Genomic DNA, 15,246 nt, shown 5'->3' with positions numbered 1-15,246 from the left:
TTTGGCTGAGCAGAAATACAGAGAGAAGGTGTGGCGAATGAAACCAACCGTGTCCTCGCTGCAGAAGTTCCGTCGCTGCCCTCCTCTTCACATCACGCACGTGTGTCGTTTCAGGTGAATGATAAGAAGCAGAGGGGGACGTGAAATCTGAAATCTGAGCCCTAGATAGCAGCTTCCCTGATCCAAAATGGCTGTCGGGCCCTCAGACTCTTCCCTCTTTCCGTCACAGACGCTCTAAAGACGTTAGGTGAACGGACAGAGGGTGATTTAGCCGGCGAGGAGTCTACGTGTTATGCAACTGCCTATTTCTCCTTACGTAACGCTGCAGTTTTGTTTTTTTTTTTTTGTGAGTGGAAGATTAGCCCTACTACAGTGTTCCCCTTGTAGCAGATGCCACCGCTGATCTCACTCTCAGGCATTCTGCATACATGTTGACAAGCTGATTAGCCATACGGAGCCAGAATTACCCCCAAAAGGAAGATGCCGCATGATCAGGGGGAAAAAAAACTGCAAATAGCACATATAATTAAACATCATTGCATAGAATTGAGTGAAAATGCTTTGCTCGAGCTGGAGGAGACATTAAGCTGCACTATACCCCATGTTTGTGTGCATCCACATAAGAATTGATTGCTTTTCATTGGGCATCCAGTAAAAATCTATTTATCAGTCATTTCTCTGTCCATGCTGCTTCACTGGCTGATTCATAAGCTAATAAATACTGGAGCTGTGCATACTTACGCTGGCATGTCAAGTTAAGCTCAAGCAGATACAAGCTGTGATAGATCATTATTGGGGAAATGAGAAAGAAGCTGATGAACAGTTTGCATTTCCACCACCCACGGGACTATTAATATGAAATCTGTCAAGCCAAATCATCGGCATCAGCAAATTCCTGAACTGGTCAGCCAGGTTTTCCGGACCGTTTCTTTCTTGAGGCGCGTGTTGATGCAGCGAAATGCAAAATACCTTGAGTGATTTAAACAACTGTCTCTGCCCGGAGTCTTTGCTGAATCCAGCAGTTGCATCCCCGTTGTTTTCCCCTTTTTCTAATTCGCCTGTTTGGCACTTGTGTATCAGATCTGAGGGGAAACGCAGGAAGACTTTGAGGAAATGCAAATACACGAGGAAGACGACAGGAGATGAAGCTGTAGGGTGCATTAGCGAAGAAGCACGTCGTGATTGAGCTGTCTGTAAAGAAACGAAACAAAGAAACAAATCTTTCAAAAATGCATTCACATCCATCCTCCCCGTCCTTTGTCTTTTTTTCCCTCTTTCTTAATTGACTACCAGTGTGTGCTGGGAAGAAAGAACGAGATCTTGACATCTTCAAAAGCAGCTTTGATCTCAAAGCACCTTGAGGCCCTGGAGGATCATCAAGGTTCCCTCTGTCCTTTTATCGCACAGTGTTTCTCTTTGCCCCTTTGCTCCTCCTCCTCCTCTCGCTTCTTCCTTTTCTGCTCTGCGTGATCAGCTAGAGCTCTCTGAGGCTGCCTGATAACCCTGATACACACCCGCCAACTGCAGCCCGCCGCCTCATTCTCATTCCGCTCCCGACAGCAGCGTTTACCTCGACGCGCTCTCGCACGCTGCAAGGTCATGTTGAAATATTTCAGACGGAAATGCTCGCCGTACCCCAGCACTGCTCTTTCTCTGCTGTGGCTGCTTGCACAGAATTCCAAAGCCAAGTTTCTTTGTCTTTGAGAGAAAGGAAGGAGAGACTCTAATGAGAGGATTACAGAAACTTTCTCTCTACTTTTTTTTTTTTTTTTGGCAGCTAAACTCTCACTGTTGTGTGGGAAGCTGATTAGCAGTTTCTGCTCTGTGAAAAACATCTTTTCGTCATGCTAAGATCTTAAATATTTGGCAAGGACAGCAAGTTTGTGCTTGAATAATTATTCTAATATTCAAGCAAAAATCTTTGGAAAATCTTCCAAGCTCCCCCCGATTCTTCTCCCTAGTTTATTTATTTATGATTTGTTTAATACTGTATAGAAAGATATACTGTAAAGTGCAGTCATTATTTATCCATATTTGTAGCGTGAGTACTAATTTGCAACACCCGGGCCTGGAAGAGTTTTATGAGGTCGAAACAATGCAATAAAAAGGAAAATAGAGTGAGTACAGCAACATGCTACAAACTAAAATGTAATGATACTAAGTAAAAAGCTTTTTCTGTGAAGCTCAATGCACCACAAACTGATTTTGGCTCAAGTTGAAGCTCATTCCAGTCTGTAGGTATTTCTTCCAACCCCCCTGTCACTGTAGATCTCTGAATGTTTCACTGAACCCCAGTAATTCAAAGAGATGCTCTCCTCTTCAGGCACTTGAGGTTTAAATTGGATATAATTGAAAATGTATCATATGGTAGAGCCTCTATCCCTCCAGTCTTACAGTGGACCCCCTACCGACGCCTCTGATTGACCCACGGAAGGGAAAGTAAGATGAGCTCACCTCTAGATAAAAGACGAAAAAAGCAACATTCTTATTCCTGACATTAGCCGACAGCTGCAGCAGATTAAGGACTGCTAAGCGGTAGTTGAGAAGCGGTGGTGTTTAAAGAGCAGACGGGGCTTATTGTAAGTTACCTAGCAGTCCCTTCCTTTCAATGTTGCAGGCTTGACTGCTCCCAGTCATTCAAAGAGTTTTTTTTTTCCCCCTTCTGTTTCCAGAGATATGTTCGCTTAAGGGAAATGGCCATTAAAATGTCATTATCGCTACACTAAAATCATTTTTAAAAAAGCACTGGTTCCCAGCGGCTTCCCACTGTAATGGGCTCGATACATTCCCTCAGCACCGGGAAGAACCCTAATGTTGCGGAACACAAATGCTAATCTCTCTGTAAATATCACTCAAATTCACTCTCCCTTCTGCTTTTCAGTCGTAATAGCACAGATTCATTCTGCCCTGCCCTGGCAAATTGAATTAATTCTCCAAGCAAAGGTGCTATGATTATTCTAAGCTTCCTAGTGCGTGGGCTGTAATGGAGATGATCCTGACATTTCCGCTCCATCCAGAAGCATTTCGCTCAACCTCTCCATTTTGATTTTTTTCTTGCTCGCAAAGGTATCAATAGTCAAAGCTTGATTAAATTTTCATTCATGTGTGGCTCACTAATCGCTCTCTGATAGCATTCATATTCATGTCTTGGAATCCGTATTGCATTTTGGCACGCATGGGGAGAACGGGTTGGAAAAACTGCGAGGGTCAGTCCATAACATGAATCAATTGATTAAGTGCCTGAGAAGCTGGAAGCACTTTGCCATTTGAGACGTTCAAGCCTCTTTGCAGAATGAGATCATCTAGTGAGGAGTCCATCAAGCTCCCCTCTGAGAAGCTCATCCAGGTCCAGCTTAGTTCGGATCTTCATGTAGGAGGAAAAACAGCTCAGGAAGGGGCTGTTTGTTGTCTTGCTTCCATGTTGATCCTGTTTATTCTGGTTGCTCGGCTACGTCTTACGCTGTCGATCGCTATACAGCATTACTCACGACCACCAGCACTTCCACTTGAGCATGCTCAATTAATACCCTAATCACTGCTTTCATCAGTGCATGGTCATGATGTGGCCTTGGCTGCATACTGTAACCACTTTACACAGCACCAAAAAGCAGTTAGGATGTACATAAATTTGGCTGATTACACTGATCATTAACTTACTGTACAACCTCCGCACTTATTTACTCAATTAACTTGCTATTTTAAGTTCTGTTAACATTAAGGGTATTTTATTTTCTTTTTTAAAATACTTAATCAGCCATGAATAATGGAAAACCGCCTCAAGGAAAAGCCACACGTTCACCTCTGAATATCTTAGCATTATGGAAAGTGGCAAAATAAATGCACATACCTAATGAGGTAATGGAATCAATGGCGTTGGAGCTTGCAGCGGGCAGATAGCAGTGTGCAAATGTGACCCCGGCTGCAAATGAGCTTGACCTGCTGCGGAGTGACAGTCAGGAAGTGTTCCCGCCGCTGGTATGGGCAGCAGTTACAGAACAAACCTGCGAGCGAGGATTTACTGCCAGACAGGGAGCTTGTCTGTAATGGTGTGTCTGGTATGTAGCCTACTCAGTTTCTTTCTCTCGCTCACCTTCGTTCTGTGCCTCTCTGGCAGACTGTAACTCTGTAAATGACTTTGACCTTTCCTGGGACTGAGGACAGGAACCACAGAGGGAGAGGAGAGAGATGGCGGGCGAAGAGAGTAGAGTAGGCGGTTGACTGCAATAAACTCGAAGCAGTGGGCGGCTGTCAACACTAATAGATGGGAGAGAGGAGGGGGTCACCCAGTTGATGAATACTAAAGGTGCCCGAGTCCTCAGCCAGTGCTCTGTTCTTTACCAGGCTGATATGTGAGGGATCTGATGCTTGCAGCGTCATCGGGCTACACAGTGAGGACCTGTTTCAGTTAACTGAAGGAAGAATATCTTTTGATGTTTGCCTCAGGATGACATAGAGAAACCTTGTCATGTGTGTAAGCGTGGATTGCTACACGGCTGGGTGACCGCAATTAACTTTATTTCAAGGTGTGGAGTTGACAGTTCAGTTGCTCCGATGTGATGCAGACACAAAGACATAATGATTTACTTTTTGTATGATGTGCTGCAATGTAAGAAACTAGCTAGCGGGGCATCTCTGGATATTGATGGTTAAAGATCTCAAATAGAGCATTAGTACCAAAGAGTGTTCCAAGAAGTCTGGTTTTATCCATCTATCTATCCATTATCTATACACTGCTTCATCCTCTGTAGGGTTGCAAGGGTCCCAGCTGACTTAGCATGAAGGCAGGGTTCACCAGGGCAACATAGACAGACAACTAAGCACACTCACATTCACACCTACAGATAATTCAGAACTGCCAGTATGTCTTTGGACTGTGGGAGGAAGCCGGAGAACATGCCAACTCCACACAGAAAGACCCCCAGGTTAATTCGAAAGTCTGGTTTTATGTTGGTGTCGAATCTTTTCGGTGTAATACACTTATCGGTAAATGGGTTGAAAAGGTTGAAAGTACTAGACGAATTAAAACATTAACCTCACCACGCATGGAATATCTGGATGGCCTGGACTGTTCTGAAAAAGACAAGATACAGCATGTATGGCTTGTACCTGTAATGACCAAGATCAGAGCTTAAAGTAAAGGTGGTGAAATTACCCTGAAAATAGCTGAGGGCTCATAGGGTTAATGGCTTGGCTCAGATGCTCCCATCCTAGTATTTAATGGAGCCATGAATGCATGAATTCTTTTAAACTACCTTGATGTGTAATTTGAAGCAGGACCGGGACATTAGACAGAGAGGGAGTTATCTTGAGTGTTAACTAAGAGGCTATTAGTTACTGAAAGTAAAGCAGTTTGATTTGATAGAATGGGCTCCAAGACAATGGCTTTATACACCCCTCTTCCAATCAAGTTTCATGAGTATCGGGACACTCTTCTAAAAATGTTCTTTGTGTCCCCTCTTTGTAGGAACGGGGAAAGATCGGCGTGATCTTCAACGTGGGAACGGACGACATAACCATCGAGGAGAGCGCGGTGATGGTGAGCGACGGCAAATACCACGTGGTGCGATTCACACGCAGCGGGGGCAATGCCACGCTACAGGTGGACAACCAGCCGGTCATCGAACGTTTCCCCTCAGGTAGGAACACAGGCCCTGATATACAGGGACCGAGGGGAGGGGGGGAATCGGTGTCGGTTTAGAAACTTCACAGCGTTGAATTCTAAGATAAGCTGGTTAACACACTGGAGAGAGAAAGAAGGAGTTTTTGGAAAAGAAATATTCAGCACTTCAGCCTCCCGTGTGCCACTAAAAGTAACACATTGGTTTATTTATCATGACATTCATATTTAGAGATTGCCTGCATTATTCCTGGTGATTAAGTCGAGTTCTGGTCTAAAAGGCAGGAAAAGCCAAACAGCCTTCCTGAGGGAGGCAATCTCCCATCTAAGAGCATCCACCTCTCCGCAGTCAGTCTACCATTGTAGCTGCTGGCGCTGTGAAGCCAGCATTAAAAAGGAGGCCGGTTGAATATGCCAGTCAGGTGCGGATGGTGAGCAAGGTTTTCAGGCAGGATTCACGGGGAGGACGCTTCATGGTGGGAAAGTATGCGGCGGTGTTTAGAAGTCATGCCTCGGCTCTGAGATAAACATAGGCACAACATCATTACACGTACAGACTTTAAACGAGGGCAAACACCCGATGAGTCACTGCTGGGAGTGTGCTAAGTCTCCCCGCTTGTTGTTTAACCATAATCATGGTATTCTATTTCGGCCTGAATTATGAGGCTATTTTTGTTCGTGCTGAAGCTCCCCCTTAATTTCTCTCTCCATTGTGTTTCCCCTTTGTTCATGGTTGTTCAAAGGAAGACATTTTGAGTTCCCATCATGAGTTTGCATTTGGTAAACAGCAGGCCAAGTCTGTGCCTGAATTAATGATCATGTGGAAAAACCTGAACACAGATTTTTCACCAGTATGTTTCTCCCACATCAATGCTGTCCAACTAGTAAATCTGCGGCCCTGCTGAAGTCAACGCCTTCCATCTCCATTGTCTATTGGCTCCGTCTATGTATCTTCATTGTTTCAAGCAGCAGGGAGTGTGTCGCTAATGTGGCCATGATATTTACTCTTGTTGACTTATAGAGCAGTGGGACTGTGACATTCTCTGTCACAGCAGTGATCCCATATTCTGAGGCTTTGTTTTGGCATTGAGAGAAGCATATTCTTTCGCTCATCCATCGACACAGCGAGGCCGGACTGAGGGGCATGCATTACAGCCAGAAGAGGAAGCACCCTGTGACAGTTCACTCTTTTCAGTTGTTATTATGATGGAAATGCAGCCCTTTTCACTACAGAACACACTCAAAAGAGGAGCCTTCATCTAACAATAGCACAAACCGCTTAGAAAATAACAGTGGAGCAGCCTGTTAACATTGGCAAGTGAGTGCCATCATCCAAATCTGTGTTTTGTTTCATCAAGGAACATTAATGCATGGCCCATATTGTATTCTTTTTATCCCTTTTCCTTTCCGCCCCCCTCCTTTGCCACTGTTGTTGTCCTCATCAAACATTTCTTCCCTTTTCCTCTGCTGATCAAGAATTGAAGAGTGTTATTTTGTTGTTGTTTGTTAGTTTATTTGATGAGTTTTGCATTTGTCTGCCGGGGGCTGGAGCCCGTCTGAAGTTTTAGGAGGTTATCAGGACTAAGGGAAGGAAATAGATGAAGATGAGGGGGGGGTGGTAGGATAGCTTTGATTCATTTATGTGAGCTAGATATATTCAAACTATTTTTGGGCGCCTGCTTTGATGGCTCCGACACGAGCTTTGAAGGTTCCAGTCGTCTTCGTCTGGTTGGGCGGCGTCCTGGGGAAACAGAGATGTTACACATTAGGAAAGCAAAAACCTCGAATGAGGCTGAGACACAAAAGGGCGGAGGAGCGAGCGAGGGATGGAGGAGGGAGGTGCAGGGATTGCAACTTCCTAACTGACACATGAGGTGCGTAACGCCGGAGAGCGAGGTTACATTGTGTAGAGAAGAAAAAGAAAAAGGAGCTCCCTCATTGTAACAAGCTCCTCTGACCCAGATTCGGAGATTTAGACATCTTCTGATTCTTCTAAATGGGACAAAATACTCGATACTCGCAGTTTGTAGACAGGACTGCTTCATTTTCCTGATGCTTATATATCATGCAACATCGCTACTATGTTATCCCAGTAGAGCATTAAAGTCATCCTTGTAACCAGATTTTGAAGAAAATAGAGCAAGTTGTTGAGAAAGATGCTTCCAGCAGGGCATTTCATTAGGTATAACAGGTATCAAACAAGGAAGTATAGTTTCCTGTGAAATCTCCTTCCCCAAAGGAACTGTTGTGACCCACATTGTGCATCTCATCGGGATGCCAGTGCAGTTTTGAGCCCTGTCTGATACTTTGGAAAAACAGACAGTGACGTGTGATTTCTTGCCTCCTAAACTATGACCTAAGTAAAGCACAAGCTCCCAGAGGATGAAGAGGGATGATAGCGATAAAAGACGGAAGGTAAATCTGTCATCCGTCACCAGGAAGGCCGTGGCGGCTTAACTTCTGTATCTTTTTCTGACAAACCCTCATGTTTATGCGCCATAGCTACGGCGTCAGCCAAAAATGCCAGTTAGATTCTGAAGTGTTTGCATTGCTTTACTCACAAAGCCTCCATTAAGGCTTGATTCGCCAGCAGCGGGCTTATAAACAGAAGGCCGTTGCGAGGTGATGATTTGGAGAGACAAGATGTTGACAGCAAGCATAATCGTCAAGGGTGAGGCACATTCAGTGGCAAAGCAACACATCTCCTGATGTCCCACGAAGTGATGTTTGTCGTCCTCGGGGACTCTGTGTCTGTGGGTGTTTTCGGTATGTGTCTGATTCTACGTGTGACAGGGCATGCACATCTGTCCGCGTGCATCACATACAGCACTTTGTGTGTGTGTGTGTGTGTGTGTGTGTGTGTGTGTGTGTGTGTGTGTGTGTGTGTGTGTGTGCGTGCATTTGATGGTCAGAGAGCAGACAAAAAGTGTCAGAGGAGCGCCAGGCCAACTAATCCGGTGTGTCAGGTGTCCCCCGTGGGTCCTGCAGCAACAGTTATTGGCCCACCCCACCTCCTGTGTTCCCAAAATGACAGACTGGCTCAATAAAAGCATCCCCATGTCACACCCAGCGCCTCAACCTGCCCACAGGTAAACGGGCAGATGTTAGCAGCGGCACCATACGGACCGTAATTGTGCCATTTCACACCCGATTCCCTTAATTTACTGGTCATCTGTTGTGAGAAAGGTAACAGATCTGATGTGGCTTGTTTGTTCAGTCTGCTGTGGTTTGTTTACACTTTTATGCGATTGTCCTTTGAGACTAGTCAGTTCTGATTGACCAAAATGTGTGATTTGTTTTCAATGAAACACACTACAAGGACACAGGATCCTATAGAATGCTGTTTTAACATTTAACAGCTGAATTTGACGATCCAGAATTAAAATTATATAGATCTCTATCAACAATCTGACAAGTCAAGATGACATTTACTAGTACTAGTACTTGCAGATACCTCAATCGTCATTATGACAACTTGAATTTATGCAAGGTTCCCCATTGTATACTGGTCCAGCAAAACTTTTAAGCAGTGTTAGAAGCAATGGCAGCTCCTATATTGGGTAAAATCAAAGAGCTTATCAGGGAGAAGTATAAAAAAGGAAATCTTCCTTCATAAGAGCCTTGTGGTCAAAATTTATTGGTATTTCAGTCTTGAGCTGCTCCATCATGGTGGTAAACCAACTTTTAATTGTTGTTTCAGTTGCAGTGTCATAGGATGCTCGAAAAGCAGGTCACCTCCACAACCAACTTAGTGTAGCTTCTCCTATAACTACAGATATCTATAATGTCATGTTGCCTAATCAAAACTCTATTTCAAGATATCTGTAGCTACATGGTGGATGTCATTTATAGTATGACTGTTACCATAGTGTAGTGGTTATCACATTTGCCTAACATGCGAACGGTCATTGGTTCAAAACATGGTGAAAACATGGGGAAAACATGAGTACTAAATGTCATACGATAGGATGTCATCCAAAATTTGAACAAAAATGTCACAGTTTAGTATGTCATCCAAAACATCACCAAATGTGTCATAAAAATGTGTTATATATGTTATAGTATGCAAAAGGTCCCCAGGTTGAAACCGGGTGGAAATATGGGTAATAAACGTCATCTAACATTTGATTGAAATGTAAGAGTGAAGTATGTGGTCCAAACCATCAACAAAAATGTCATAGTATCGTATATCGTCAAAAACATCACCAAAAATGTCGCAGTATATTATGTCATCCGAAATTTGATCAAAAACGTCAGTGTAGTATGTTCTCCAAAATCTGATGAAAAACATCATGGTATAGTATTTCGTCCAAAATATCACCAAAAACGTCATGGTATAGTAACTCATTTTAAAGGTGACCAAAGCATCATGGTATACTGTGGCAGTTTCCATAGTGTAGTGGTTATCACGTTCGCTTAACTCGCGAAAGGTCCCCTGGTTTGAAACCAGATGGGAACATATGTATTAAATGTCATAAAAATTTGATCAAAAACATTATAGTATGTCGTCCAAAATATCACCAAAAATGTCAGTATAGTAAGTCATTTTAAAGGTGACCAAAACATCATAGCATAGTGTGACAGTTTCCATAGTGTAGTGGTTATCATGTTGGCTTAACATGCGAAAGGTCCCTGGTCGAAACCAGGTGGGAACATGCGGATTTAATGTCATCAAAATTTGATTAAAAAAAACGTCATAGTACGTCGTCCAAAATATCACCAAAACCGTCATAGTATAGTGTGTCATCAAAAACATCATAGTATAGTATGTCATCCAAAACATCACTAAAAACGTCATAGTATAGTGTGTCATCAAAAGCGACATAGTATAGTATGTTGTCCAAAATTTGATTAAAAACGTAATAGTATACCGTGTCGTCCAAAATATCACTAAAAATAGTATAGTATTTATCAATCGTGGCGTAGTGTGGCAGTTTCCATAGTGTAGTGGTGATCATGTTCGCTTAACACACGAAAGGTCCCTGATTTGAAACCAGGTGGGAACTTACGTATTTATTATCATCACTCCAGAAAGGTTTTCTTTGAAAAAAAATCATCATTAATTTTGGCGCCAAAAAATGACATAGTATACTATGTCGGAAAAAAATGCGATTTTTCAGCATGTTGTAAAAACGTGCCATATGATGCAATAACTTAAAGGAGGCTGTGAAAAACACTCCAGAAAGGTTTTCTTTGAAAAACAAATCATCATGAATTATGGCGCAAAAAAACGCCATAGAAGACGATGGCACAAAATAATATATACGCGAAAGGTCCCTGGTTCGCAATTAAGTCATCTTAACGGTGACCAAAACATCATGGCATAGCGTGGCAGTTTCCATAGCGTAGTGGTGGTCATCAAAAATTGATTAAAGAACATCATAGTATGTTGTCCAAAATTTGGTGAAAAACGTCATAGTATAGTATGTTGCCCAAAATATCACCAAAAACGTCAGTATAGTAAGTCATTTTAAAGGTGACCAAAACATCATGGCATAGTGTGACAGTTTCCATAGCGGAGTGGTTAGCAGGTCCGCTTTACATACGAAAGGTCCCTGGTTCGAAACAAGGTGGGGACAGATGGGTTTCATCTCATCAAAATTTGATTTAAAAAACGCCATAGTATACTATGTCGAAAAAAAATGCGATTTTTCAAACATGTTGTAAAAACGTGCCATATGATGAAATAATGTAAAGGAGGGCGTGAAAAAGACTCCAGGAATGTTTTCTTTGAAAAAAAAATCATCATGAATTTTGGCGCAAAAAAAACGCCTTACTATACTATGTCGAAAAAAAATGCAATTTTTCAAACATGTTGTAAAAACGTGCCATATGATGAAATAATGTAAAGTAGGCTGTGAAAAACACCCCAGAAAGGTTTTCTTTGAAAAAAAAATCATCATGAATTTTGGCGCAAAAAAAACGCCTTACTATACTATGTCGAAAAAAAATGCGATTTTTCAAACATGTTGTAAAAACCTGCCATATGATGAAATAATGTAAAGGAGGGTGTGAAAAAGACTCCAGGAATGTTTTCTTTGAAAAAAAAATCATCATGAATTTTGGCACAAAAAAAACGCCTTACTATACTATGTCGAAAAAAAATGCAATTTTTCAAACATGTTGTAAAAACCTGCCATATGATGAAATAATGTAAAGGAGGACGTGAAAAACACCCCAGAAAGGTTTTCTTTGAAAAAAAAAATCATCATGAATTTTGGCGCAAAAAAAATGCCTTACTATACTATGTCGAAAAAAAATGCGATTTTTCAAACATGTTGTAAAAACGTGCCATATGATGAAATAATGTAAAGGAGGGTGTGAAAAAGACTCCAGGAATGTTTTCTTTGAAAAAAAAATCATCATGAATTTTGGCGCAAAAAAAACGCCTTACTATAATATGTCGAAAAAAAATGCGATTTTTCAAACATGTGTAAAAACCTGCCATATGATGAAATAATGTAAAGGAGGACGTGAAAAACACCCCAGAAAGGTTTTCTTTGAAAAAAAAATCATCATGAATTTTGGCGCAAAAAAAATGCCTTACTATACTATGTCGAAAAAAAATGCGATTTTTCAAACATGTTGTAAAAACGTGCCATATGATGAAATAATGTAAAGGAGGGTGTGAAAAAGACTCCAGGAATGTTTTCTTTGAAAAAAAAATCATCATGAATTTTGGCGCAAAAAAAACGCCTTACTATAATATGTCGAAAAAAAATGCGATTTTTCAAACATGTTGTAAAAACCTGCCATATGATGAAATACTGTAAAGGAGGGTGTGAAAAAGACTCCAGGATTGTTTTCTTTGAAAAAAAAATCATCATGAATTTTGGCGCAAAAAAAACGCCTTACTATACTATGTCGAAAAAAAATGCGATTTTTCAAACATGTTGTAAAAACTTGCCATATGATGAAATAATGTAAAGGAGGGCGTGAAAAACACCCCAGAAAGGTTTTCTTTGAAAAAAAAATCATCATGAATTTTGGCGCAAAAAAACGCCTTACTATACTATGTCGAAAAAAAATGCGATTTTTCAAACATGTTGTAAAAACCTGCCATATGATGAAATAATGTAAAGGAGGGTGTGAAAAAGACTCCAGGAATGTTTTCTTTGAAAAAAAAAATCATCATGAATTTTGGCGCAAAAAAAACGCCTTACTATACTATGTCGAAAAAAAATGCGATTTTTCAAACATGTTGTAAAAACGTGCCATATGATGAAATAATGTAAAGGAGGGCGTTAAAAACACCCCAGAAAGGTTTTCTTTGAAAAAAAAATCATCATGAATTTTGGCGCAAAAAAAAAAGCCTTACTATACTATGTCGAAAAAAAATGCGATTTTTCAAACATGTTGTAAAAACGTGCCATATGATGAAATAATGTAAAGGAGGGCGTTAAAAACACCCCAGAAAGGTTTTCTTTGAAAAAAAAATCATCATGAATTTTGGCGCAAAAAAAACGCCTAACTATACTATGTCGAAAAAAAATGCGATTTTTCAAACATGTTGTAAAAACCTGCCATATGATGAAATACTGTAAAGGAGGGTGTGAAAAAGACTCCAGGAATGTTTTCTTTGAAAAAAAAATCATCATGAATTTTGGCGCAAGAAAAACGCCTTACTATACTATGTCGAAAAAAATGCGATTTTTCAAACATGTTGTAAAAACGTTCCATATGATGAAATAATGTAAAGGAGGGCGTGAAAAACACCCCAGAAAGGTTTTCTTTGAAAAAAAAATCATCATGAATTTTGGCGCAAAAAAAAGCCTTACTATACTATATCGAAAAAAATGCGATTTTTCAAACATGTAAAATTGTGCCATATGATGAAATGATGTAAAGGAGGGTGTGAAAAACACCCCAGAAAGGTTTTCTTTGAAAAAAAAATCATCATGAATTTTGGCGCAAAAAAAACGCCTTACTATACTATGTCGAAAAAAAAATGTGATTTTTCAAACATGTTGTAAAAACGTGCCATATGATGAAATAATGTAAAGGAGGGCGTGAAAAACACTCCAGAAAGGTTTTCTTTGAAAAAAAAATCATGAATTTTGGCGCAAAAAAAACGCCTTACTATACTATGTCGAAAAAAATTCGATTTTTCAAACATGTTGTAAAAACCTGCCATATGATGAAATAATGTAGAGGAGGGTGTGAAAAAGACTCCAGGAATGTTTTCTTTGAAAAAAAAATCATCATGAATTTTGGCGCAAAAAAAACGCCTTACTATACTATGTCGAAAAAAAATGCGATTTTTCAAACATGTTGTAAAAACGTGCCATATGATGAAATAATGTAAAGGAGGGCGTGAAAAAGACTCCAGGAATGTTTTCTTTGAAAAAAAAAATCATCATGAATTTTGGCGCAAAAAAAACGCCTTACTATGCTATGTCGAAAAAAATGCGATTTTTAAAACATGTTGTAAAAACGTGCCATATGATGAAATAATGTAAAGGAGGGCGTGAAAAACACCCCAGGAATGTTTTCTTTAAAAAAAAAATCATCATGAATTTTGGCGCAAAAAAAAAACGCCTTACTATACTGTCGAAAAAAAATGCGATTTTTCAAACATGTTGTAAAAACGTGCCATATGATGAAATAATGTAAAGGAGGGCGTGAAAAACACCCCAGAAAAGTTTTCTTTGAAAAAAAAATCATCATGAATTTTGGCGCAAAAAAAACGCCTTACTATACTATGTCGAAAAAAAATGCGATTTTTCAAACATGTTGTAAAAACGTGCCATATGATGAAATAATGTAAAGGAGGGCGTGAAAAACACCCCAGAAAGGTTTTCTTTGAAAAAAAAATCATCATGAATTTTGGCGCAAAAAACACGCCTTACTATACTATGTCGAAAAAAAATGCGATTTTTCAAACATGTTGTAAAAACGTGCCATATGATGAAATAATGTAAAGGAGGGCGTGAAAAACACCCCGGAAAGGTTTTCTTTGAAAAAAAAATCATCATGAATTTTGGCGCAAAAAAAACGCCTTACTATACTATGTCGAAAAAAAATGCGATTTTTCAAACATGTTGTAAAAACGTGCCATATGATGAAATAATGTAAAGGAGGGCGTGAAAAACACCCCAGAAAGGTTTTCTTTGAAAAAAAAATCATCATGAATTTTGCCGCAAAAAAAACGCCTTACTATACTATGTCGAAAAAAAATGCGATTTTTCAAACATGTTGTAAAAACCTGCCATATGATGAAATAATGTAAAGGAGGGCGTGAAAAACACCCCAGAAAGGTTTTCTTTGAAAAAAAAATCATCATGAATTTTGGCGCAAAAAAAACGCCTTACTATACTATGTCGAAAAAAAATGCGATTTTTCAAACATGTTGTAAAAACGTGCCATATGATGAAATAATGTAAAGGAGGGCGTGAAAAACACCCCAGAAAGGTTTTCTTTGAAAAAAAAATCATCATGAATTTTGGCGCAAAAAAAAACGCCTTACTATACTATGTCGAAAAAAAATGCGATTTTTCAAACATGTTGTAAAAACGTGCCATATGATGAAATAATGTAAAGGAGGGCGTGAAAAACACCCCAGAAAGGTTTTCTTTGAAAAAAAAATCATCATGAATTTTGGCGCAAAAAAAACGCCTTACTATACTATG

General features: G+C 40.1%; 1 protein-coding gene across 17 annotated transcripts in view; it reads left to right on the top strand.

Moving 5' to 3' along the window:
- The window catches only part of nrxn2b (neurexin 2b), a 702,762-nt gene that overhangs the window by 640,086 nt on the left and 47,430 nt on the right, over nucleotides 1–15,246 (top strand). For all 17 annotated transcript variants that reach the window (XM_055007810.1, XM_055007811.1, XM_055007808.1 and 14 more), the window contains one exon: nucleotides 5,465–5,636. In XM_055007810.1, the coding sequence (XP_054863785.1) occupies nucleotides 5,465–5,636 (172 nt within the window). The remainder of the gene's footprint in view (nucleotides 1–5,464; nucleotides 5,637–15,246) is intronic.

This window comes from Amphiprion ocellaris, chromosome 23, assembly GCF_022539595.1.
Source record: "Amphiprion ocellaris isolate individual 3 ecotype Okinawa chromosome 23, ASM2253959v1, whole genome shotgun sequence".
Lineage (NCBI taxonomy): Eukaryota > Metazoa > Chordata > Actinopteri > Pomacentridae > Amphiprion > Amphiprion ocellaris.
The sequence above is the reverse complement of the archived record's forward strand: the minus strand, read 5'-3'. Positions and strand labels throughout refer to the sequence as shown.